The sequence below is a fragment of the Hemiscyllium ocellatum genome, chromosome 48 (assembly GCF_020745735.1).
Source record: "Hemiscyllium ocellatum isolate sHemOce1 chromosome 48, sHemOce1.pat.X.cur, whole genome shotgun sequence".
NCBI lineage: Eukaryota > Metazoa > Chordata > Chondrichthyes > Orectolobiformes > Hemiscylliidae > Hemiscyllium > Hemiscyllium ocellatum.
Window position 1 is genome coordinate 18,710,998 of NC_083448.1, and position 26,539 is coordinate 18,737,536.

General features: G+C 48.8%; 1 protein-coding gene across 1 annotated transcript; it reads right to left on the reverse strand.

Annotated features, from left to right (window-relative positions):
• Positions 1 to 14,270: 14,270 nt before the first annotated feature.
• snrpg (small nuclear ribonucleoprotein polypeptide G) lies at positions 14,271 to 24,752 on the reverse strand. The gene is made up of 4 exons (XM_060856513.1): positions 24,609 to 24,752; positions 22,045 to 22,067; positions 19,380 to 19,504; positions 14,271 to 14,583 (listed from the first exon to the last, which is right to left on the reverse strand). The coding sequence occupies exons 1-4, from the start codon at positions 24,638 to 24,640 to the stop codon at positions 14,533 to 14,535; spliced, it is 231 nt and encodes a 76-aa protein (XP_060712496.1). The 5' UTR covers positions 24,641 to 24,752; the 3' UTR covers positions 14,271 to 14,532.
• Between the last annotated feature and the right edge of the window lie 1,787 nt (positions 24,753 to 26,539).

Below are 26,539 nucleotides of genomic sequence, written 5' to 3' on the forward strand. Positions count from 1 at the left end.
CCAGTGCATTGCTAAGGGAGTGAGTGCTGCACTGTCAGAGGTGCTGTCTGTGGTGTGAACATTAAACTCAGCCTCTTCGGGTGGATGGGTGGGTGTCAAAGCAATCCCACTGCACTGTTCCTTCCAAATGCTGGGAGAGTGTTGCAACCCAAATGGCTTCTGTCTTTCCAAAAGCATGTTTCATTGGCTGCGGGATGTGTTGAGCTCATGGAAGTTTATTAAATATCGGGACACAGAGAGACAGATAGACAGACAGTCCAACCTCACACAGCAGCAAGCAGCAACTCCTGCAGTCTGCCGCGAATGATGTGGAAGTGTTGGTGTTTGACTATGGTGGACAAAGTCACAAGACACATGACATCAGGTTATAGTCCAACAGGTTTATTAGAAAACACATGCCTTTGGAGCACCAATGATTGGAGCTGCCCTCGAAGGAGCACTGCTCTGAAAGCCTGTGATTTCTAATGAACCTGCTAGACAATAATCTGGCATCATGTGCCTGCTGACTACGCATCATTAGAATATGCAGTGTTGGACCATACGATGTTTCTCAGCTCACGATACAGCTTTGTTATGTACACAAGTGTGATATTTGGAGGATGTTGTGCACAGCATAATGACTGGCTTGGCGTCTTTGCAACTTGATCAGATCTATCCTCAAATCAGTGTGGGCCACCAGATACTTCATCATTCATCATCCATTACTCCCTACAGTATACAGTCATTGCTAACCATCCATCAATCTCTGGCAGTTGGATTTCTAAGCAGTGCACGTTAATGATGTGAACATTAGTTACGGTGGCATAATCAAAGACACATCCTTCATAAAGCACGACATCATTCATCACACATGATACCCCAGCAAGTGCCTCATCTCTCAGAAGCTAAGCACGGAGACTAGCTTATAACAACCAACTGTGGATGCTCGAGATCTGAAACAAAAAGAGAAATTGCTGGGAAGAGTCAGCAGTCTGGCAGCATCTGTGGAAAGAGAGGTAGCGAGACCAGTGACCCTTCTTCAGAAATGGACTGGAAACTTGAACTATGTTTCCCTCTCCACTGAAGCTTGGAGCAAGTGAAGATCAGAGTCGAAAAGTGTGGTGGTGGAGAAGCACAGCCAGTCAGGAAGCTCTGATGCTCAAAACGTTGACTCTCCTGCTCCTTGGATGCTGCTTGACCGGCTGTGCTTTCCTAGCACCACACTTTTCCAGTGTGCACAGAAGCTGAGAGAACCGCTGAGTTTCCTCTGTCTTTGACTGAGAGGGATTCGCTGCTCTCAGTCCAATCACATTTGCTGAAGGAGTTTCTGAGATGCTGTTCTCTAACCACAACAAAAACTTTGACTCCTTTTACGTTACACTTTCACCAAGTGAAGAACACAATAAACTGCAAGTATTCCATCTCCTCAACACCGCAGTGGTAAACCAGAAGATAAGAGGTGCAAGTGAGTCTTAGCAGAACCTACATATCTGCCAATCCAAATCGATTCCATCATTTCTCAGTGCAATAAGATTCAAAAATAAGACAGGAAACTGACAAATTCAAGAATTTCAACTGAACATCAATAAATAAGCAAGAAACGGTCTTGCACTGGGTGATGTAGAATCCATATGAGTGAACATAATAACAAGGGAAATAAGTTATGGTGGGAATAGTTTACAACTCCATCAATACTGCCAGAGAGAGAATAGATCAGAGAATAATGAGGGTATGTTTTTAAAAAAGGCAGTACATCAATCATGGGTGATTTTAACGTTCATGCAGATTGGTAAAATCAAGTTCGCAAAAGAAACAAGAAGAAGATCAGTTTCCTCAAACTCTCTGTTGTGGATTCAATCAGCCTATTTTGCAACTGGGGCTGGTGACAGCATGGCAAAAGTTAGCATTCAGTTTCAAAGGGGGAAACTTGGGCCAGACACATCCATGCTTAACTTGAGGACAGAGTTGGGGTTGGAATGGACTAGAAAAGGAGTTTAACTTAAAAGATGGTTGAGGAACAATGGTAGACAGTTAAGAAAATAGGTCATGACTTGATCCATGTAGAAGATGTACCTCAGTGAGGAAGGAGGATTTTATTTATATTGTTAATCAGGGCAGTAAAGGATTATAGCAATTGAAAGAAAAAGCATACAATGTGGCAAACCAGAGGGGTTGGAAACTTTTAAAAGCCAAGGAATGATGGCAAGAAAGGGAGAAAATAGACACTTGAGTTGCAATGACATAAAAACAGTCAATATTACCTTCTTCAATTGGAAATCATGCCTGACAAATTTACTTAAAAACCTCTTGAAGTGGTCCCAAGCAGAATCGATACAGACAAAGTAGGGATATATTTGTATTGCTAAAAGGCGTTCTACAATCAAACGCAAAGACTACTTTCTAACACAAAAGCCCATTTTGGAGATGTTTTCTTTTGGCCTTGGATTGAGGATTGGCTCATTCATAGAAGACAGAGAGTTGGGGTAAAGGAGCAAGGATCAGTGCACGGGACACAATTACTTACAATACAAATGTATGACTTGTCTGAGTTTATTGCCTGGTTTGTGGATAACACAAAGGAAGCTGGGAGGAAAAGTGGTGACAATGATGCAAACAATCTGCAGAGGGATATAGGACAGGTTAAGAGAGTGGCCAAAAACCAGACAGCTGGAGTAGAATGTGGGAAAATGAGAGGATAGACACTTTGCAGGAAGCCTGAAGGAGCTGAATATTGTTTATATGGAGAAAGAATGCAGTAAGCTATAGTACAGAGGGATTTGGGGTCTTTGGTACGAATCAGAAAAAGCTCACATCCAAGACACAATACCATGGGCAGTTGTGGTCACCACACAATTGGAAGGACATGATTGCCTGGGCGAGGATGCAGAGATTCACCAGGATGTTGTCAGGAATGGAAAGTCTCACTTATGAGAAGAGACTGAATACAATGCATTTGTTTTCCTTGGGGCAGAGGGGCGATCCAACTGAGGTATACAAACTGCTGAGAGACACAGATAGAGTTGAACATGAGAATCTTTTCCCCATGGCAAATGTGAAAGGGCATCAGTTTAAGATGACGAAGGGTGGGAGAAATATGGAACGTGCTAGCCCAGAGGGTGGTGGAGGTAGGTACTCTCACAACATTGAAGATTCATCGGGTGGAGAAGTTAAAATGGCACAGTATCAGAGGTAAATGGGATTCGTGTAGTTTGATGCTTGTTGGTCAGCACAAATATGGTGAGCCAAAAGGTTACTTCAATGCTGTAAAACTCTCTGACTGGAGGTTCAATGGCTCAGAGAGAAGGCAAATGGAATGATTTCCAAGGGAATGGGGTACAAAAACAGCAAAGTCTTGCCAAAATTATACAAGGCACTAGTCAGCCCACGGCTGGATGAGTGTCAACAATTATGAGCCCCATTAATCAAGGGAAGACAGACTGGCATGAGAGACAGCCCAGTGAAGGGGCACTTGGCTAATCCCACAGATGGAGGGACTATCATGAGGAGAGGTTGAGCAGGTTAGGCCAGTATTCATTGGAGCTTGGAAGCACGAGAGGAAACTTTACTGAAACATACAAGATGCTTTGGAAGCTCAACAGGCTCGGTGAGGAGAGATTGGTCCAAAACTTCCCTACAAGGGGAAACAGAGGGCATTCGACGATGGGGTTACACAGTTAAGGCAGAGATCAAGAGGAATTTCTTCTCTCACAGGGTCGTGAATCCATGGCATCATTTACCACACAGGGCACTCAAGGATAGCTCATTAAAAGTGGCTCTTGAATATACTTAATCAGGAAGGGAATGCTTCTGGGGAGAGGGCAGCAAAGTGGGGCTCTGGAATGTCAGATCTCATTGAATAAGGGAGCACCATCGATGGGTTGAATGGCCTACTTCCCCCTCCTATCAAACATGCAGTAAGCTCAGTCATTGTGGCTTTCATTCATGTTTTCTATCCATGTAACCACAATGTGTTTGTAGTAGCCACCAGGACTTGGTTGTTTCAGAGGGACTGATCCTTAAGATGAACAAGGAAGTGAGATAGCTCCATCAAACTAGAAAACAGTAAATCAAACAAGTGTGTACACATATTGACTGAGTTATCTTTTGATAATCTCTGACTCGCACCAGGGACAACTCCAGCACTTGTGGGATCATCCTGTGCACAAAATGGCTGCTGTCAAAGCATGAGCCAAATTGAGAATTTATCAGTTTTGGACCATCACTGCAATTTAAAAGCTGTTATCTGGAGGGTTACAAAAACTATTTGTTCATTCCCCCTCCTCCCCCCACCCCCCTCTCAGAAGGTTACATTTCCAGGATTCACCTTCAGAACACTCAGAGAGGACTCGAAATAAGCTCCCACCTACAAGCTGAGCTTCAAGTAATGTGTTACTCAGTAACATGAGCAAAAGAAAAGGTTTTCCACTTCCAAACACCAACCCATGGCATCAAAAACGCCCATGCCAAATAAAGCAATAAAACAGAAAAGCTGATTTCCAACAATGACTCAAAATCATAGACACCCTGTAGAGTGCAAGCAGGTCAGTCAGCCTGTGAGTCCACACTGACCCTCTGAAGAGCAACCCACACAGACCCACCGCCCACCATCCTATCCCTGTAACCCTGCATTCCCCACAGCTAACCCGCCATGCACATTCCTGCACAGTAAGGGCAGTCCACCTCACCTGCACATCTTTGGACTGTGGGAGGAAACCGCAGCACTGGAGACAGTCACCTGAGGGTGCAATCGAAACTGGGTCCCTGACGCTGTGAGGCAACAGTGCCAACCACTGAGTCATTGTGCTGGGTAGATCACAAATGCCACCGCTGTGATATGCTCCAGCAGGAAGTTAGCCCATCCTGTGGCTAACCCAACTGAAATAATTTATATCAGTGAAAAAGGGGACCAAGCTTCCTTCTGTCGGTGCAATGTTCCCCAGAACTTGGTTGACACCACTAAAACTTCACCCTCTTTTTGGACTCTCGTAGCCGATCGCACTGCGTTCAATCACATTTCCTCAGCAGCTCATAACTGCAATGACTCTCAGTACAATCACCCTCAGCTCAGGCAAGTGCACAAGTTACCAAATCAACAGATATTAGAAGACCCGACCCAGCAGCTGGCAGTAAATTCAGATGGGGGTGGCAGGAGCAAATTCCCAGGCCTTTCTAATGCTTCCAACACACATGATTTCCAACCAATGGGTTTCCTAAAAATTATTCCTAAAACATAGCAAGTATAACTTAGGTTTTACGTGCATTCCATCGACCAGTGTCTCATGATGAACTGCTCACTGATCTCTCACCCGAAGTCAAATGCAGAGCAAATGAAAAACATTCTGAAAAGATTGACTCACTCCTGGGATGAAACGTGTATCTCCTCAAGGAAGCTTGCACAGTTTGGGTCTTTCCCTCAGAGAAACAAGAGGTGAGGTTGCAGAAGTGAGCGAGGTCGTTGAAGGGGGGGGGGCTACTGCCAGGACCCTGCCCGCTGTGGGCATGAGGAGGAAATGGGACGCAGCTTATAAATAAGGGAGCTCCTTTTCCAGTCAGAATCCGTTTCTCTCAGGGGACTGTGGGCGTTTGGAATTTTCCTGCCCGGTGAGAGGTCAAGGCTGGGTCATTGCTTACAGTCAGCTCAGAGTTAAATCGATATACATTGGACAAGGGAGGCAATAAATGTGGAATTGGAGGGCACGTGCAGATCTGCCATCCTTGACTGGCAGGCCTCAGTGGCCCACTCTTATGTTGCTTAATCCTTCAAAATGCCTCTAACATTAAAAACATCGCTTGAGAACGTCCTGTGTGTTTGGCCGGTCTGAGAGTTTTCGAACAGTATCCCTACACAACATTATTGCACTTAAGGAATCTAATCTTATATTGCCACGGACAACTTGACAACCTGGACGTGCTGCAGTCTGATCATTTTGCCGTTTATTTACCAAATCCAGTCTTCAACAGTGTGTGCAATCTCCAGTAAACTCAGCCTAGTTCTGAAATTCAACACCCCATCAGCAAAGACATTGAAGAGGTGGTGGAGGAAGAGATTGCATTCAGATGCTGCATTGGGTCAGCTGTGTGTTCCCTGTGGTGCTGAAGCAGCGGCCAAATATTTAACAACAAAGGGTTTTAAATGGTTATTTGTCAAACCCACACAATTTGCAGCTGAGTGGCAAATGGAAAACAAACTCTGGGACCATACATCTATAAAATTTAACGTGCATTTATGTAGCACCTTTAACCTAACACTTCCCAAGACAGCGTCACAAAACAAAACTGACATTAAGTCAGAGGCAGACATTATGAAGGCAGGTGATAAAAAGGCTGCTCAGAGCTATGTCTTCCTGAAGAAAGACAGTTTGAGATGTGGAGAGTCTTTGAGAGGGTATTTTTAAGAATAAGTCCAGCGAGATGCCGAGTAGGTGTGTGTATGACAAGCTGATAACCTTGACAGAGGAGTGAGTTAGAGTGACAGAAATTACTTTTAACAAAGTGATCTGGTCACACACTAGCCAATCAGTCTGAGGATAAACTGAGACAACTTGACAATGGAGCTAGAGCATGTTAGCTCCCTGCTGGCTGACATGTTTTTAAAAGGTATGAATCACCCTTTGCTGAGCTCACTGGATGGCCAAACTGAAGGGCTCACTGAAAGACAGTTTCGTCTGCTTATTCACTGGACTGCATACCATCCTTTTGGTATCTCAGAGAGAAAGAGGAATGCCCCGGGGACTGGCATTAAGTGAATATCCTGACCTAAAGAAAGCATGAACTTTGCACCTGCTTCTAAATTGCTCTCAGTTTTAAACAGGGCAAAGTTATCTTCCTACACTGGGATCAAAAGTACTTTACAGCTTCCAGTGCCAATGAACAATATTCACCTCAGTGATGGGCTCAACAACACCAGACCTTGGACGCCAGATATGACGGCCCTGGGGTTTAATTGGTGACGGGAGCAGCACTACCCACATTACTACACTGATGGTCAGCATCGGGTCACATGAACGGTGGGCAGGAGTATATTAAACCACTCTCTTAGAAGCTGTGACCATCGTGATTTCACAGTAGCAGGTGCCTCCCACACAAGTGCATGCTGAAATCAAATTGCGCCTGCTCTATGTATGGACAGAATCACCCTCTGGCTAAAACATTTACCCACCTTATTTAAATCTCTCTCCTCTCACTGTAAACAATGTGCCCCCATCCTAGGGCAAAGACAACTGCCATTAACTCTAACCATACCTGTTATTGTTTAGATAAATTTGTGTCGGGTGGCCTCTCAACCTTCTGTGCTCCAGTGAAAACAAACAGCGCCAGCCTATCCAGTCTTTCTTTATAACTCAAACCTTCCATTGCTGTGGGTGTGGAGACCAGCCCAGCAAAGAATGGCAGTTTCCTTCCCTAAAGGAAATCAGCCAACCAGATGCGGGGAGGGTTAATCGATTGTGGAATGGATTCACGGTCATCATTGGCCTCTTAACTGCTGATTTTTTAGTTTTATTACATTCAGATTCCACCATCTGCCATGGCAGGATTTGAAAACTTCCGGGGTGTCTGGGTCAACAGGCATTTGCCTCCCCACTGATTTGTAATCTAGGCATAATTACTGAGAACAGCAATATCTGATGCTACTTAGGAGGGCACATGAGTCTTGTAAAGTTACATTTCCAGTCAGTTTTCAAGGCAGGGAGTCCCAGTGGGTCAGAGCAAGAGTCCAACTGGATCAAAAGCTGAACTCTTTGTCTCTGCACACTTGCTGTGTGTCTCCACCACCTTGTTTCTATTTCGGATCTCCACCAATGGTTTTCTCATTGCATCTGTTGCCAATCAATTTGCTGATGTGAATGTGGATTGATTGAACCAAGCCCCTGAGTACTGACAGCGCAGGAAGCCACCTGCTTTCTGCTCTGGCTATTGAATTGTACTTTCCACTGAAAAGGAGGAATCTCTGAAATAACAAAAGTTCACTTTGCAAACATCATGTGAAGGAGACGGTGTTGGACTGGGGTGGACCAAATTTAAAATAAAAATAAATCACAACACCAGGTTATAATCCAACTGTTTTTTTTGGAAGCACTACCTTTCAGAGCGCTGCTCCTTCACAGCTACTCTTTATCTTTGCAAACAGTTATACCACACACTGCCACCGATAAGACAGGCAACATTGAGTCAGATTGGCACCACAAAACATGTGAACAGGAATTCTCACTGGGAACACACAAGGCATTCTCTGCAAGAACGATTCACTCAGGTCACATATCTGAGCTGCACTTAACACACAAGGCAGGAAATAGTTCGGTCATTTGGTGCTACTTTCTTTGTACTATCCTCAGAAGCCAATAACCCCCAAATATGTAATTCTGAACTGACTCAATTACATCCAGATAGCATCATTCCAACCCTATTTTCACAGAAATTTGTTTGTACCTCCAAGTCCATTGGAGAAATGTGGCCGTGTGCCTCCCTTGCAATACAGCTGCCAAGTTGGGCACAGTCAGATGCCACAAACCTGCGTCGTGTTGATCAAGCATCGGCCCACCACACTGCTAACTGTGGTCTAGCAGCTTCAAGAGCAGCACACCGTCCACCATACAGTGGCAATGTTGGCCAAGTCTCTGGAGTGGAACTTGAAGCTGTGTGCTGCAGCCTCACCAGTGTGTGACAGTCCCAGCCTCACCTGGTCATGTCCCAGCACCAGCTCATTCAGGCAGCTCACCACAGAGAACACTCACTGGAAATGTAGTGGGAAAACTACCACAAGCTGAACCTTAATGGAAGCTCTGTGAAAACTTTCACAGACACAAATCACAACTTGCTCACCTGCTATTAGCAACATGGTGAGCCATTTCTTCCTATGCTCAAGACCAGGAGAAAACAGAGAAAAAGTCAGAGAAAACCCACCTAGCATTAGAACATCACTGATTGCATTGCTTGTTGGAAAAATACGTGAATAAAAATGATTTAGAGGACCATGAGCCAAGCACAGACAGGTGAGACGACTTTATGATCACTGCTTGAACTGAAAGATATGTTTCTATGCTGTGTGACTACCAGCTCCACAGTTTAAAAACTTATGGTGCTTCACTGACATCTAGTGGCATGCTGATTAAGATTCGACACTTGTACATTCTGTCGTTTCCTTTCACATCGAATACCACATCCCTCTTTGAAGATGGCAGGTAACAGGCCAGTGCAGTTTCTAACTGAGCTCACAGTTCATAAACCATGAAATCAACACTATGATAGCTGTGTTTACAATCTCTGTGCTGTTTTACCATTTTAAATTCTCTCTGTTGCGTGACACCAAGACTGAAATGTTCATTTTTCAAAAGAACCTGAAGGCCATTGGACAGAGATATCTCCATTCCAACAGATGCTGGAAATCGGAAACAAAAACAGACATTGCTGGATAAGCTCAGCAGGGCTGGCAACATTTCTGGGGAGAAGGCAAAATATCAATTCCAGTGTCTTCTCATCAGACCTCCCCACTGCAATATGCCCAATAGAGCCTGCAGTAAACAGGGACTAAATGTATCACCGCCGTTCCTCACCAGGTCACATACTTAACTGCTGTATTCAGCCAGTTTCACAAGTCAATCATCTCGAGGTTTTGAATGAAAGGCAGCCTATGGACACAAACGAGATGGGAAGTGGAATACAGACAACTTCCAAGCGAACCTATTGAAGTGAGGGTGTATGAAAATTCATGTGGCCCTCCAGTGCATGGTCTCCAGCAGTTGGGCTGGCCCCCCCCAAGTATGGTGGTCATTCAAAAGGGATACAGGGTAGGGGATGGGTCTGAATTATGTTGGCACATCAGTCTGTACCTCCCTCAGGGTTACCAACAGCAAACTGCTGATCAGTGCCCAGGTACACTCACTGAAATGCAACTTGGAGGAGGACAAGGCAATTCGGCCCCAGGAGTCTGCTCCACCATTTGATATGACAAAATCTTAAAAATTTGATAAGTTCCGAAATTTCTTTTGCAGCCCAATCTCCATCACCTTCGGATGGTAGTGAATTCCACTAACTCATGGCCCTTTGAGAGAAGTAATGTCACCCTAGCTATTTTATCTTGAACACTTTCACTGAAAGCCTTACCCACTTGTTCCAGATTGCCCCATGAGGAAACATCTTCTCATTCGTCTAAAATGTCATGTGTAGACCAAAACTGCTCAGTCTTTCTTCAGAAGACAAGCCTTTCGACTCTGGAGCTCACCTGGAAAGCCATCTCTGCTTGGCCCTCAACGCAGATCAGGAACAGATGCCCCAAAAGGACTTCTGAGACACGCTACTCAGCATGCTCACAGACAATAATAAATAAAATTTATTGCACTGTCATTCCAAACGCCAAGAAAGGAATTACGAGAATATCATTACAGGAGAGTATATTTTTAACTCAGCTCTTGATGATTTGGTAAAATAAACCTGTTGACTATTGGCAAACAAAATGTTACAAAACCTGGTGTCACTGACAGGCTGTTTCCAAAATAGCAGCACTGAAGGCCGAGTTCAACAACAACAGTCACTCATGCTCACAGCAAACTCTACTTTGAACCTAGGTCACATACTGAGCTTTTGGGTCACTTGCCTTTGATCGCTAACAATTCAGTTCCACACAGCATGGCCATTCAGCTCATTGCGTCTGCGCTCAGCGTTCGAATTTTGCTTCAAGAGGCACCCGTAAAGTGCCTGACGTAGAGTTGCTACATAAATGCAAACTGCTGCTTTGTTATTGCAGCATGTTTGGTTGCTAACCGGGTTAAGATTGTTTAACAGAAAACACTTTATATATGTTAATGTGTCATTCTTAAAATATATTATATTCAAACAGCAACACAGAAGCAAGTCCTGGTCAGAGTCAAACCACCACCTTAAATGCAATTTTTCAGGTCACCCCCTGACTGACCGCTCGGCCACAGAAGATCGTCAATCTGGCCTGAAAAATAGCAGTCCACAATAGGAAGCTGTATCCAACAACACACGGGGTGATAGACAATTACACAGCAAGTAGTACATCAGGTCATACAACACAGAAACAGACCCTTCCATCCAATTTGTCTCTGCCAACCTAGTTTCCTCAAACTCAACTCGTCCCATTTGCCTGAATTTGGTCCACAGCGCCCAAATTGGTTCTATTCAGGTACTTCTATCGCCTACTTCCTCATGCCATATATGAACCATACATTTCACCAGATGAGTTTGTACATCCCCATGGCCACGACTGCCAACATTCTCCTCTCCCACCAGCGCACGTGCCAGAGAAGCTACGGGTGGTCAACATAATGCACATCAAACACAAACAATGCACAAGGGTCCCTCCCAGCAGGTTTCTCTTGCCAGGAAATGCACAGCATTCTTGGTCACCCACACATAAGGTTATCCCTTCATCTCTTACCTGACTTGCTGATTATTTGAAGTCATAGAGATGCACAGCACGGAAACAGACCCTTCGGTCCAACCAGTCCATGCTGACCAGATATCCTAACCTAACGTGGTCCCATTTGCCAGCATTAGGCCCATATCCCTCGAAATCCCTCCTATTCATGTACCTATCCAGCTGCTTTTTCAATGCTGTCATTGTACCAGCCTCCACCACTTCCTCTGGCAGCTCATTCCACAAGCACACCACCCTCTGCATTAAAACATTGCCCCTCCCATCCCTTTTATATCTTTCCCTTCTCACCCTGAACCTATGGCCTCTACTTCTGGACTCCCCCATCCCAGGGAAAATACCTTGCCTATTTACCCTACCCATGCCCCCTTTGATTTTATAGATCTCTTATAACATCACTCCTCAGCCTCTGACGCTCCAGGGAAAACAGTCCCAGCCTGTTCTGCCTCTCCCCATAGCTCAAATCTTCCAATTCTAGCAACAGCCTTGTGAACCTATCTGAACTCTTTCAAGTTTCACACCTCGAAAGGAAGGAGACCAATACTGCATGCAAGATTCCAAAAACAGCCTTACAAATGTCCTGTACAGCCACAACATGACCTTCCAATCCCTATACTCGATGTTCAGATCAATAAAGGAAAGCATCCCAAGCACCTTCACTATCCTATCTTCCTGAGACTCAAGGAGCTATGAACCTGCACTCCAGGGTCTCCATGTTCAGCAGCACTCCCCAGGACTTTACCATTAAGTGTCTAAGTCCTGCCCTGAATTGCCTATCCAAAATGCAGCACTTCACATTTACCTCAACTCCATATGCCACTCCTCAGTTCACTGACCCACCCAGTTCAAGATGTCTGGTCACTTCTCTCAGACTTCCACAATCTGCAGCATTGTGCTCGTCACTCATTACTCTCCCATCCCCAATCTCCTGCAGCTGACATGGAGTTTCAGCCAGCAGTTCTCTAACTTAATAATCAACATCACGGACTGATGCAATCCTGTAACTAGCTCATGACTTGACAAGTTTGACTCAGACCTATCAACATCATGAGCAACAGACCAATTCAAATGTTGCAGAGGGTTGCCTGCAAATTCAACATTAATTGTTCATTGATCAATCAGATGCTCAGAAGAAGAAAGTTTAGTAATTTATTAACTTGATTGCATTGATAGGGGAGGGAAGATGCATTTCCTGTAACCAGAAAGTGTACTCCGAGCTCAAATATGAACACCAGATAATTGGATATTTAGAAGCATGTATGTTTAACAGGATTGGCAGTCATGTGCACTAACCTGGAATATATGCTGTGTGAACACAGTTGGGCAGATACATGACTGAACAAAGGTGTAACCATTTCGTTGGAAACGATAATCAACAGAAATAGTCAATTAGAATTTCCAACCCGCTCTCACCTTCAGCTTGGGCATCTCAATCTGCGACCTTCCCATCTTAACATCTGTTTTCATTTCTGGGGATTAGCTGGCAGCCAGTTTCTACTACCAACCCACTGACTCCCACTGTTATCATGACCACACATTCTCCCACCCTGCTTCCTGTAAAAACATGAATCCATTCTGGACAAAAGGGCCTCCTCAAACATCCACCTTCTTCTTCAACCACAGACTCCACAGCATCATAGTTGACAGCACCATCAGCCAGGTGCAATTCATCTCCCACATTTCAGTCTTCAGCCATTGTCCTCACAGACCATCCCACCAGCATCCACACCCAGAGCATCATGAGCTGCCATTTCTGGCATCTCCAGCGGGATGGTACCAGAAACAGATTCCTCTTCCTCGAGTCATCGACAGGGACTAATCCCTCCACAATACTTCTCCTTCATTGTCAACATTTAATTGATCAGTCAGATGGTCAGAAAAAGAAAGTTTGACAGTTTGTTAACTTGATTGCATTGATGGGGAGGGAAGACATTTCCTGTAATCATAAGTGTGTACTTAGAGCACAACAATATGACCTGGCAGTCATTTCCAAGATGTCTTTGATGTAGGGGTGACTGCCAGACTAGTCAAACCCCTTGGCATCATGGTAGCCCACAAACCCACTAAAACGGCAGCTAATGAACTTGAAATACTCTGTACAGGCAACAAGCAAAACTAATGTCATTGACAAAATACCTTGCAAGAACTGTAACAAACACTACATTGGACAAACAGGCAGAAAACTAGCCACCAGGATACATGTACATCAACTAGTCACAAAAAGACAAGACCCTCTTTCACTGGTATCTTCACATAATGACGAGTAAGGACACCACTTGCAGTGGGACATCACATCCACCCGAGGATGAGCCAAACAGAGACACGCATCAGAATTCCGAGAGGGACTGCATTCCAACCAGAACTCTACCAACAAACACATTGACCTGGACTGCATTTTCAACCCTGAGGAAAAAGAACAGGCAATGTCAGTTCCTATGGTGGGGTCATCACCAACCCAAGGAAACGTAAACACAAAGATAGAACACACGTCACTCACACCAGTGCTTCACCAGAGGCTCACTGATGTTACTTAGTATGGTGATGAAAAATCTGAAAAAGAACCTTCCAGCTCAGGAAGCAAACGTCCATCCACCGTCGCAATGTTAAGAGTATGAATACAGCTGGCAGGTGCAACATGCTGATTTTCATTCATACACATTCGTACTTGGTACACAGAGGAACCTCGATTATTCAAATATTGGATTATCCGGCAAGATCACAATGTCCTGATGCTCGGCTAAACTATGTTATCTGGCATTTGATTATCCGGAGTTCGATTAACCAAACAAAATACTCCCAGGCTGTGCCCTTCGGATCACGAGGCTTCTCTGTATTTCCATCAAATGTGTTGGGAGGTCTATAACCACCTCCCATTCCAATACTTAGCGCACACAAATTATTTTCAAAAAGCTACAAATGTTTTATTGCAGATCAGTGTTCAAGCATGGTCAACTCGTAGAATACAAATACATTTTTAAAAAAAAACAGTACGCTCATATCGTTCAGATCCCCAAATCATCCGCTAAGGAGCTATGTCGCTCCATATTAACTTGGAACACATTGCCTTTCACCTCAAAAACCCAAGACAACTAACAGCTTGGAACAGTTCTCGCGATTCTTCAACTCTGCCACGGTTTCAGCAATAACTGCCATCTTCACTAGACTCGTTCTAAGGCTTCGAGCATAATAATGCTGTTCCCACGAATAACCTAGTGGATGAATGGAAACAAAATTAAGATGTGCGTTGAAAGAAAACCAAACAAATATATTTTCATGCTGGAACAACCAGCCAAGAACAAGCTTCTGTTCCTCAAACATTCTGTGCCAGACTTGTCAACAATACAGGGATCCAGAGGGCAAACTCCTCACCTATTTGCAAATTGTTCAAGAGACCTGAAGTAGCAGGCGACTATGACAGAAAACAGCCATGTCATTTGATGAGGAGACAAAGATAACAAAGGAGGATCATGATCCAGGGCAGCACAGCAAGAAGAACAGCAGAAAACCTAAATTCTATGGTGCATGCACACACACCCTCCTGGTTCTCAAGTGAAGGGACCTCTATTCAATTGCCAAGGCACAACTATGATTCCATTATTAAACATAAAATGAACACACAGCCGTGCTCCAACAGCATTACCACAGCCTGGAGATTTTTAAAGATGGATAGCCCTCAGCAGTTTACAAAACAACAAGGATAGTTTGTAACTGTGGTTCCTGAGTATAACCTACAGTAGTTGTATGAGCATTTAAAAACAAGTGCTGCACTTTCAGTGTCACTGGACACAGTATTGCAATAATTCTCAATCATCATCATCATTTAACCTGCAATGTACACTCCGGTTCAACTGTGCTTCATTTGTTAAAATGAGGGAAGGAACAAAAAGATCAAGGAGATCAATCAGTGGCTGAAATTTTTGTTGCTTGTTCAGGAAATCAGGTTTTGGATAAATAGAATCTATTTTGGGACAGTAAAGATCTGTTGAAAAAGGATGGATCTAATCTGAACTGGAAAGGGATCAATATTTGAACAGGGAGATTTGCTCATTCCATTAGAGGAAGCTTTATTCTAATAGAATTCCTCCACTCCCCCTCTCTAAGTAGCAATGTAAATACAAAGATTGTTGGGAAGGTTATGAATGTGAAGAGAGCACATCATTTAGAAAAGACAGACAAGAAAGAATCAGAGTCTGAAGAACTAAACTGCATTTATTTGAATGCAAGGGGACTTATAGTTAATGTTGATGATCGGAGGACATATTTAAGAAGATGGGATTGTGGCATCATAGTTATGAGAGAAACTTGGCTGAGAGATGGACAAGATTGACAGCTCAAAGTTCCAGGCTTTCGATGCAATCAGAAGGATAGGAAAGCAGGCGAGAAAGGAGATGGGGTGACATTGTTAATTAAGGAATACATTATTGCTGTAACAAGAGAAGACATTTCTCAAAACTCTGTGGGCCGGGAGATAAATGGTAGGGGGTTGGAGGGGAGTACCTGGGAACGTGTTAGGTAGATGAATGTGGGGGTCAAAGTCATATGTCAGAGACTAGGGTGGAACAAATAGATGGGAAGGAAGGTCGAGAAGGCAGTACCAACACTTGGTACGGGGATAAGGTGCGTGATGTGTGTGTGTGTGTGTGTGTGTGTGTGTGTGTGTGTGTGTGGGGGGGGGGGGGGGGGGGGGTTTGGTGGAGCAATAAGGAAACCGGTGAAATCCACATTGACCCCCTAGGATTGGTGGGTCCCAAGGTGGAAAATGAGATGTTCTTCCTCCAGGTAGTTAGGGAATGGTGATAGAGGTCGCCCAGGACCTACATGTCCTTGGCAGAGTGGGAGGGCAAGTTGAAGTGTTCAGCCATAGGGCGGTCGGGTTGGCTGGCGCATGTTTAGAGCACTGCTTGCAGGTTAAAGGCACTTCTGATAGGCAAGAGGCATTACGTTCCTGTTAAGAGTGAAGGCGAAGGCTGGTAACATGAAGGAACAATGGATGAATGAAGATATTGCGTTCTAGTCATGAACAAGAGAACCTGGCTCAGATAACTTGGTTCAGAGCAAGAGAGCAAAGGTGTCATCTTTGTGTTGAACCCCTTTGGGAGAAATACTAAATGAATATTTCACATCAGTTAAGTTCACATTACAGAAAACAAGGTTCAAGAGGTCTTAGAGAAGATAAAGGTGGATAACTCTCCAGGATACGATCGGATATATCCCAGAATGGGAGGAAACTATGAGACCCCTTGCAGAAATATCATCTCTAACTACGGTTGAGGTGCATGATTACAGGACGGTGGTTAATGTTGTCCCTTTGTTTAAGAAAGGTTACAAGGAGAAATGGGGAACTTTCAACCTGTGAGCCTGACTTTGGTTTGGGGGAAATTGTTGGAATTATGGACATTTCGAGGGGCAAAAATTGATTAGGGCGAATCAGCATGGTTTTGTGCATGTCTCACAAACTTGTATCAGTTTTTTTGAGTAAGTTACCACAAACACTGATGGAGGCAGAGCAATAGACGTTCTCTCTGGGTTCCATTTGGGAGACTAATTTGTAAAGGGAGGTCACATGGGATTCAGAACGACTTTGCCAATGAGATACACAAGGCAATAGACCGTAATGGTGGAGTGTTGCTTTTCAGATGAGAAGCCTGTCAACCAGCAGTGTTGTATGGGGATAGGTTCTGGGTCCTCTTTTATCTGTCATTTATATAAATGCTTTGGATGAGAATATAGAAGGCGTGCTTAGGAAATTCACAGATGATACCAAAATTGGCGGCATTGTGGACAGTGATGAAGGTTTTCGCAGGGTTACAAAGGGATCTTGATCAAATGATTAGATTAGATTACTTCGTGTGGAAACAGGCCCTTCGGCCCAACAAGTCCCCACCGACCCGCCGAAGCACAACCCACCCATTCCCCTACATTTACCCCTTTACCTAACATTACGGGCAATTTAGCATGGCCAATTCACCTGACCCGCACATCTTTGGAATGTGGGAGGAAACCGGAGCACCCGGAGGAAACCCACGCAGACACGGGGAGAACGTGCAAACTCCACACAGTCGGTCGCCTGAGTCGGGAATTGAACCCGGGTCTCTGGCGCTGTGAGGCAGCAGTGCTAACCACTGTGCCACCGTGCGGGTCAATAGGCTGAATAAAATGGCAGATGGAGTTCAATCTGGATTGTGGAGGTATTGCATTTTAGAACAACAAATACAAATAGGGCTGATGCAATAAATAGTGAGACCTTGGATAGTTTTGTACAAGAACGTCGTACAGAACACTTTGAAGTTTGCGTCATTGAAAAGGCATTTGATATGCTTGCCTTCAGTCCTCAGTCTTCAGTGTACAGGAGTTAGCAAGTCATAATGAGATTGTCTCGGACATTGGGCCTCTTTGGGGACACCGTGTCACACAGTTACAGAAAGGATATTATTAAGCTGGAACGGGTTCTGAAGAGATTTACCAGAATGTTGCTGGGAAGAGGGTTTGAGTTGGACTGAGTAGGCTGGGTCTTTTTTTCACTATCATTGGACATTAAAAGGCAACTTCATAAAACAACGAAGGGAACAATACAGTTAATCGCAGTTACCTTTTTCAGAGGATGAGGGATTTCAAGACTCATAGAAGACAGAGACAGACAATAGTGCCAAATTTTTTTTAAACACAAAAAGAGGGCAGCTCATGAGTGGGATTACTTCCTAACGAAGTGGTAGATACAGATACAAACACAACATGAATAGGAAAGGTTTGGACAGATCTGGGTCAGGGGCCACCAGGTGGGACTTCTTTAGTTTGGGATTGTGGTCAGCATGGACTGGTTGAAGCAAAGGGACTGTCTCTGTGCGGTAGGACTGAGTGTTCAGTTCTATTCTGCAATAGGGACTGGGTTATTTTGGGTCATTCAACATAATTCTAAGGTCACTGGAGTCTAAAACATGAAGGAGACAGTGTGGACTCCCTACTGAATTGCAGTTTTAAAGCTTCACATTGTTAACTGTTATACACAGGTTGTGCGGGGAATTAAGACTGAAGTGAAGACCATTTACATGTCTGTGCGCTGTCAGAACTCAGAAGGAAGTTCCAAGAATGAGTGGGTACCTTGGTATTGCAGTCAGAACTGAATAGTGGGAGGCATGTACAAGGCATTCTGCTTGTCCTGAAGCTGAGAAAATGAGAAGGTCACTGACTGCGCTGGCGAGAGCAACCTGCAGGCACAAATACCTCAGTGCAGCTGAGAGTGGAGATTAAAAAGCTGACATGCATAATTTCCACTGGATGCAACAACATAAGATTGGGCCCCTCACACATCCAGCAGCAGTTGTGGCTTGGTGAACCTCATTATTTTGTCAAAAGGCAGTGCTGCGTCTGAGGGAGCATGGCTTCCACAGTCCAAGGCAGCATGGGCGACTGACCCTCACCAAGGAAATCCATGACAAAACAATTGCATGAGGGACAAATCAATGGAAGTGAAGAAATGTAACTCGCTGCAAAATTACATCAGATTTTATGACCTACACTGCGTCTTTTATTTGGGGGGGGGGGGGGGGGGGGGGGGCAGCAATGCTGATGAACACGTGGGATCAGCTTTGATCATATTTATTGTACGTGCTCTGGGATACTTGATCATAGTATGACCAATGTTAAAACATGGGAGTGAGAAAAAGTTACACATGTTCATTGTGTCAATGCCTGAACATAGCATGTCAAGCTTCTTCTTAAGGTCACATGGCTTTCATCTCTCAAGTCCTCAGTCCCCCTTTTCAGGCTGCTTACTAGATCCTAACTTGAATTTGCCTTTCTGCCCTGGGATCACCATAGTCATTTCCTGTTGAAAGCCAACTTGAGCTTCCAATGACCCAATGACCCTGTGGGTGGCTTTGAGTTGGAGGTTTTCCTTCAGTCCCTGATGTGTCAGGGCAGTGCAGGAATATCAACTGGTTGGAGGACTCTTAAATGGGAAGAACGAGTTACACATACAAATGAAGAGGAGACACTCAATACTTACCACCATACCAATATTGTTCTGCTGTCCACCAGGCGCCATCTCGACGGACTCATCCACCACAAGATTCATGAAGGGATCGAATCCACGCAGAATTCCTTGTACATGCCTCCCACCATTCAGTTTGACTGAATGAGAAAACAAAGGCTCATCAGACCCCACAACAAAAGCTTTTGTCGCCAACACCTCCATTTGTTTTGCAAAGCTGTGATACGCAGTGATCTCTGCACAGACCACGAGGAACTCTGTCAGTTCCACAATTCTTCATTGCAGGGTTGGCCATAAGAGCTACCTTCCAACTGACTGTCCACCAAGTTCTGCCAATGAATTATCAACAACTCGCTGATAATTGCGATGTCAGTGTACTTCCCACCACTTTCAGTTCAACGATCAAATCAAACCAAGGTTTTGAACTTTGGTAATAACGTCAATGAAAAAGACAAAGTCAATTTTCCTTTGGATTCATTTCTGGTCAAAAGCATTCTCACTGCTCCAGCAACCTCAGAAGCAATGCAGAAAAATCAGCCTCCAAAATGCACATCTTTGACCAAATACCAAACTCATGAAGATTTATACCACCTTGTGAAGATGAAAGAGGTTTACAATACAACTGTGCAATTTCAGACAGGTTTGTTTAAAGTTTGATTCAAGGTGAATGCCAGTCTTTACTCTAATATCCCAGAACCGAAGAAAAGGTCCAATCCAGTTTGAATGCAGTGTTGACCATTGCAATGTGATTAACATTGAAGTTAAAAGGGAAACTAAATCCCAGTAACTGTGCAGCAGAGCTTGCATGATGACTGGTATTAATATTATCACCTCACTGTTTCACTAACTCTGCAAAAATTGAAAATATTGTACAAAATTCAGATGGACCTGGCCTATAACATCCAGCTCCATGCACCTTGATGAAGATATTTATAAATTGTTATAAAGAAATAAATTTTTCACAGATCTGTCTTAAATCAGACATACTCCAAGATAGATACACAAATTACAATGTAAGTAAACCCTTGGTCTCTCAAGCCTGTTCACCTTTCAATGGAATTGCAGCTGATCAGTTTGTTCCATATTCCTACTGTTCATGACACCCTTACTCAAATAAACTGTTTAACTGCTGCGTGTTAAATTGTCAAAAAGAACCACCTCAATCATCTTTAAAGCACAAACACACTCAGATCCCTCTGCAAACTTTGATTATTCAGATACACTTCTCTTCCTCCCCCATCCAAGATGGGCAACTTCACATTTCCTCAATAGAATCTAGAAAATGACAGCACAGTGCAGAGCTGAAAATGTGTTGCTGGAAAAGCGCAGCAGGTCAGGCAACATCCAAGGAACAGGAAATCTGACATTTCGGGCATAAGCCCTTCATCAAGGATCCTGATGAAGGGCTCAGGCCCGAAACGTCGATTTTCCTGTTCCTTGGATGCTGTCTGACCTGCTGCGCTTTTCCAGCAACACATTTTCAGCTCTGATCTCCAGCATCTGCAGACCTCACTTTCTCCAGCACAGTGCAGACCCTTCTGCCCTCGATGCACCCCCAAACCGTGGAACCAGTCGGAAAGCCGTCTCACCTCCACTATACCATTTTCACCTCTGAATCCATTCAATGACCATTTAAATGCCCTGAAAGTTGGCAAGTCTGTATCTGTGGAAGGCAATGTGTTCCATGACCCTACTACTGAGCAAAGAAACTGATAGCTGACCTATATCTATCACTCTTCAGTTTAAACCTACATCTCCCCATGCTCACCATCACCATCCGAGGAAGAAGGCTCTCAGTGCCCATCCTGTCTAACGCTCTGATTATCTTGTACGTCTCAATTAAGTCACTGCTCAACCTTATTAGGGTGGCACAGTGGCTAGCGTTGCTGCTGCCTCACAGTGCCAGGGACCTGGATTTGTTTCCTTCCTTGTTAACTGTCTGTGTGGACTTTGCACATTGTCCCAGTATCTGTGTGGGTTTCCTCCCACAGTCCAGAGATGTGCAGGTTCGGGGTGAATCGACTGTGCTAAACTGTCCCATAGTGTTCAGAGATGTGTATGTTAGGTGCATCAGTCTGGGGTAAACAGAGTCATGGAGACATACACCACGGAAACAGACCCAATGGCCCAACCGCTCATGCCAACCAGATATCCTAACCTAATCTAGTCCCATGTGGCAGCAATTGGCCAATACCCCTCTTACACCCTTGCTAAACATTTACCCATCCTATAGAGCATTCCGTGAATGAGTCTGGGTGGGCAGAGTGTCAGTGTGGACCCACGGGGCCAAAAGGCCCGTTTCAACGCTGCAGTGGGACTCCACAATTACTCTCTCTGCCGAAAACAGGCTCAGGTCCCTCGGCCAATCCGGCAGGTACCTGCCCCTTCACCTCACCGGCCTGAGTTACCATCCCCACACTGGACAGCCCAAGAGCCGAGACAGTGACCGGAGCGGGGGGGGGGGCAACATAACAGTCAGACATGGCAATCCAACAACCTCATATCCCCCAACACACACACGCCCCCCCGACCCCCCCACATCGCCCAACACACGCACCCCCAATCCCCCAACCACCCATATCCCCCAACACACACGCCCCCCAATCCTCCAAATCCCCCCTCCCCAACCCCCCATATCAGAGCAAGGCAGCCTGGGAGGATACATCAATGCAGGACTCACGTGACAGCTTCTTGTCCATGAACCTGGGGGGGGTAATGACAATAAAGACAATGGTCAACAACAGTGAATATACACATAAACCAGTATTTTTAACATCTGTTCACAACCGAGTGAGGGGGGTTGGGGGAGGGAGGGTGGGTGTAGGGGGAGGGGTGGTGTGTGGGGGGGAGGGGTGCGTGTGGGGGGGAGGAGGGGGGTGCGTGTGGGGGGGAGGAGGGGGTGTGTGTGGGGGGGAGGAGGGGGGGTGTGTGGGGGGGAGTGTGAGGGAGGGCGGGTGTGTGGGGGGGGGAGGGTGGTGTGGGGGGGAGGGAGAGGGGGAGAGGGGGGAGGGAGAGGGGGAGGGGGGGAGGGGTGTGGGGGGGAGGGGTGTGGGGGGGGGGGGGGGTGTGGGGGGGGGGGGGGTGGGGGGGGGGGGGGGGGGGTGTGTGGGGGGGGGGGGGGGTGTGTGGGGGGGGGGGGGGGGGGTGGGGGGGGGGGGGGGGGGGTGTGTGGGGGGGGGGGGGGGGGGGGGGGGGGGGGGGGGGGGGGGGGGGGGGGGGGGGGGGGGGTGTGTGGGGGGGGGGGGGGGGGTGTGTGGGGGGGGGGGGGGGGTGTGGGGGGGGGGGGGGTGTGTGGGGGGGGGGGGGGGCGTGTGGGGGGGGGGGGGTGTGGGGGGGGGGGGGGGTGTGGGGGGGGGGGGTGGGGGGGGGGGGTGTGTGGGGGGGGGGGGGTGTGTGGGGGGGGGGGGGGTGTGGGGGGGGGGGGGGTGGGGGGGGGGGTGTGGGGGGGGGGGGTGTGGGGGGGGGGGGGGGGTGGGGGGGGGGGGTGTGGGGGGGGGGGGTGTGGGGGGGGGGGGTGTGTGGGGGGGGGGGGGGCGGGGGGGGGGGGGGGGCGGGGGGGGGGGGGGGGGGGGGGTGGGGGGGGGGGGGGGGGGGTGGGTGTGGGGGGGGGGGGGGGGGGTGTGTGGGGGGGGGGGGGGGGTGGGTGTGGGGGGGGGGGGGGTGGGTGTGGGGGGGGGGGGTGGTGTGGGGGGGGGGGGGGGGGGGGGGGGGGGGGGGTGTGGGGGGGGGGGGTGTGGGGGGGGGGGGGGGGTGTGGGGGGGGGGGGGGGGGTGGGGGGGGGGGTGTGGGGGGGGGGTGTGTGGGGGGGGGGGGTGTGTGGGGGGGGGGGGTGGGGGGGGGGGGGGGGGGGGGGGGGGGGGTGTGGGGGGGGGGGTGGTGTGTGGGGGGGGGGGGGGCGTGTGGGGGGGGGGGGGGGGGGGCGGGGGGGGGGGGGGGGGGGGGGGGGGGGGGGGGGGGGGGGGGGGGGGGGGGGGGGGGGGGGGGTGTGTGGGGGGGGGGGGGTGGTGTGGGGGGGGGGGGGGGGGGGGGGGGGGGGGGGGGGGGGGGGGGGGGGGGGGGTGTGGGGGGGGGGGGTGTGGGGGGGGGGGGGGGTGTGGGGGGGGGGGTGGGTGGGGGGGGGGGGGGGGGGGGGGGGGGGGGGTGTGTGGGGGGGGGGGGGGGGGTGTGTGGGGGGGGGGGGGGGGGTGTGTGGGGGGGGGGGGGGGGGTGTGTGGGGGGGGGGGGGGGGTGTGTGGGGGGGGGGGGGGGGGTGTGTGGGGGGGGGGGGGGGGGGGGGGGGGGTGTGTGGGGGGGGGGGGGGGGGGGTGGGGGGGGGGGGGGGGGGTGGGTGTGGGGGGGGGGGGGGTGTGTGGGGGGGGGGGGGGGCGTGTGGGGGGGGGGGGGGGGGGGGGGGGGGGGGGGGGGGGGGGGGGGTGGGGGGGGGGGTGTGGGGGGGGGGGGTGCGTGTGGGGGGGGGGGGGGGGGGGGGGGGGGGGGCGTGTGGGGGGGGGGGGTGTGGGGGGGGGGGGTGGGGGGGGGGGGGGTGGGGGGGGGGGGGTGTGGGGGGGGGGGGGGGGGGGGGGGGTGTGGGGGGGGGGGGGGGGGTGGGGGGGGGGGGGGGGGGGGGGGGGTGGGGGGGGGGGGGTGTGTGGGGGGGGGGGGGGGGGTGTGTGGGGGGGGGGGGTGGGGTGTGGGGGGGGGGGGGGGGGGGGGGGGGGGGGGGGGGGGTGTGGGGGGGGGGGGGGGGGTGTGGGGGGGGGGGGGGGTGTGGGGGGGGGTGGGGGGGGGGGGGGTGTGGGGGGGGGGGGGTGTGGGGGGGGGGGGGTGTGGGGGGGGGGGGGGGGTGTGGGAGGGGGGGGGGGGGGTGTGGGAGGGGGGGGGTGTGGGGGGGGGGGGGTGTGGGGGGGGGGGGGGGTGTGGGGGGGGGGGGGGGGTGTGGGGGGGGGGGGGAGGGGTGTGGGGGGAGGGGGAGGGGTGTGGGGGGGGAGGGGGAGGGGTGTGGGGGGGGAGGGGAGGGGTGTGGGGGGGGAGGGGGAGGGGTGTGGGGAGGGGGGGGGTGTGGGGGAGGGGGAGGGGTGTGGGGAGGGGGAGGGGTGTGGGGGAGGGGGAGGGGTGTGGGGAGGGGGAGGGGTGTGGGGGGGTCGCCCATGTGCGATGGGCCGGGAAGCCCCGGACATATTTCCCGTGAGGACCCGGTCTCTCCCCCTCCCCCCTCCCCCTCCCCCTCCCCCTCCTGGCCATTCCCCCTCCCCCTACCTCACTCACTTTTTGAGCTCAGGGGGGTGTGCTTTGCTCATGCTGCTGCTGCTGCTGCTGCTGCTGCTGCTGCTGCTCTCGGTCTCTCTGGAACCTTCTCCCGCCGCCTCGTCGCGCTCTGCGCCTGCGCCGGACCCCGGCTCCTCGCGGCTGCCGCACACGTGACCTCATTCTCCTCCTCCCCCATCCGGCTCGCGCTGATGACGTCGGAGCCGCACTCTGGCCCCGCCCCCCACCTCCGCTGTCGGCGCCCGCGCGCTATCGCTGACCCCGCCCATCTTGGCCCCTCCCTTCATCCAGCTCCCGGCTGCTGGGGAGGACAGGACAGTCTGTACAGTGTCACTCTGCAACATTACAGTCTGCAACCTGGACTATTACAATCTACATTACAGTCTGCAACCTGGACTATTACAATCTACAATATTACTGTCTGCAACATTACTGTCTGCAACCTGTACTATTACAATCTACAACATTACTGTCTGCAACCTGCACTATTACAGTCTGCAACATTACTGTCTGCAACCTGCACTATTACAGTCTGCAACATTACTGTCTGCAACCTGCACTATTACAATCTACAACATTACTGTCTGCAACCTGTACTATTACAGTCTGCAACATTACTGTCTGCAACCTGCACTATTACAATCTACAACATTACAGTCTGCAAACTGTACTATTACAATCGACAATATTACTCTCTGCAACCTGTACTATTACAATGTGCAACCTACACTATTACAATCTACAACATTACTGTCTGCAACCTGCACTATTACAGTCTGCAACATTACAGTCCACAACTTACACTATTACAGTCTACAACATTAGTCTACAACCTGTACAATTACAGTCTACAACCTGCACTATTACAGTCTGCAACATTACAGTCCACAACTTACACTATTACAGTCTACAACATTAGTCTACAACCTGTACAATTACAGTCTACAACCTACACTATTACAGTCTGCAACATTACAGTCTGCAACCTGTACTATTACAATCTACAACATTACTCTCTGCAACCTGTACAATTACAGTCTGCAACATTACAGTCTACAACCTACACTATTACAGTCTGCAACATTACAGTCTCCAACCTGTACAATTGCAGTCTGCAAGCTACACTATTACAGTCTGCAACATTACAGTATGCAACCTGTACTCTTACAGTCTGCAGCCTGTACTATTACAGTCTGCAAAATTACACTCTACAACCTGCACTATTACAGTCTACAACCTACACTGTTACAGTCTGCATTGTAACACTTTGCAACCTGCACGATCACAGTCTGCAACATTACACTCTGCAAGCTCCAGTATTACAGTCCGCAATCCACAACATTACAGTCTGTCATATTACAGTCTGCAATCCAAATGGATATCACACATCATCATGAGGTGGTAGAATGGCTCAGTGGTTAGCACTGCTGCCTCACAATGCCAGAGACCCACGTTTTCAGTCCAGCCTCAGGCAACTGCCTGTGTGGAGTTTGCACATTCTCCCCTTGTCTGCGTGGGTTTCCTCCGGGTGTTCCGGTTTCCTCCCACAATCCAAAGATGTGAAGGTTAGGATGGATGCCCCATAGTTTTCAGGGATGTGCAGGCTGTGTGGGTTAGCCATGGGAAATGCAGGTTGACTGGGATGGTGTGGGTCTGAGTGTGATGGTCTCCAGTGGGTCAGAGTAGACTGAGTAGGCCGAAAGGCCTGCTTCCACACTGCCGGGATTCTCTGTTTCTGATTCCTTCCAAAATGGGAGAGAAATTATCTCCTAATTGAGCAGACCCCCTTCCCCACTGCTGCTCTTTCTCCTTCAGCCCAGCTGCATTCCTGACCTGAGCGTTGCATCATTGCTGCCAAAGCTGCATGTAGACTTGGGAGGCAGGGGGTTCTATCGGTGGGGTGGTATTGTCACCATCTCTGAGCCAGGAGG

Coding starts and splice junctions, on each gene's coding strand:
- snrpg (XM_060856513.1), bottom strand. CDS start 24,640: ATGAGCAAAGCACACCCCCCTGAGCTCAAAAA. Junction 22,068..24,608: donor CACCCCCCTGAGCTCAAAAA/GTGAGTGAGGTA, acceptor TACCCCCCCCAG/GTTCATGGACAAGAAGCTGT. Junction 14,584..19,379: donor AGAACAATATTGGTATGGTG/GTAAGTATTGAG, acceptor TTCATCCACTAG/GTTATTCGTGGGAACAGCAT.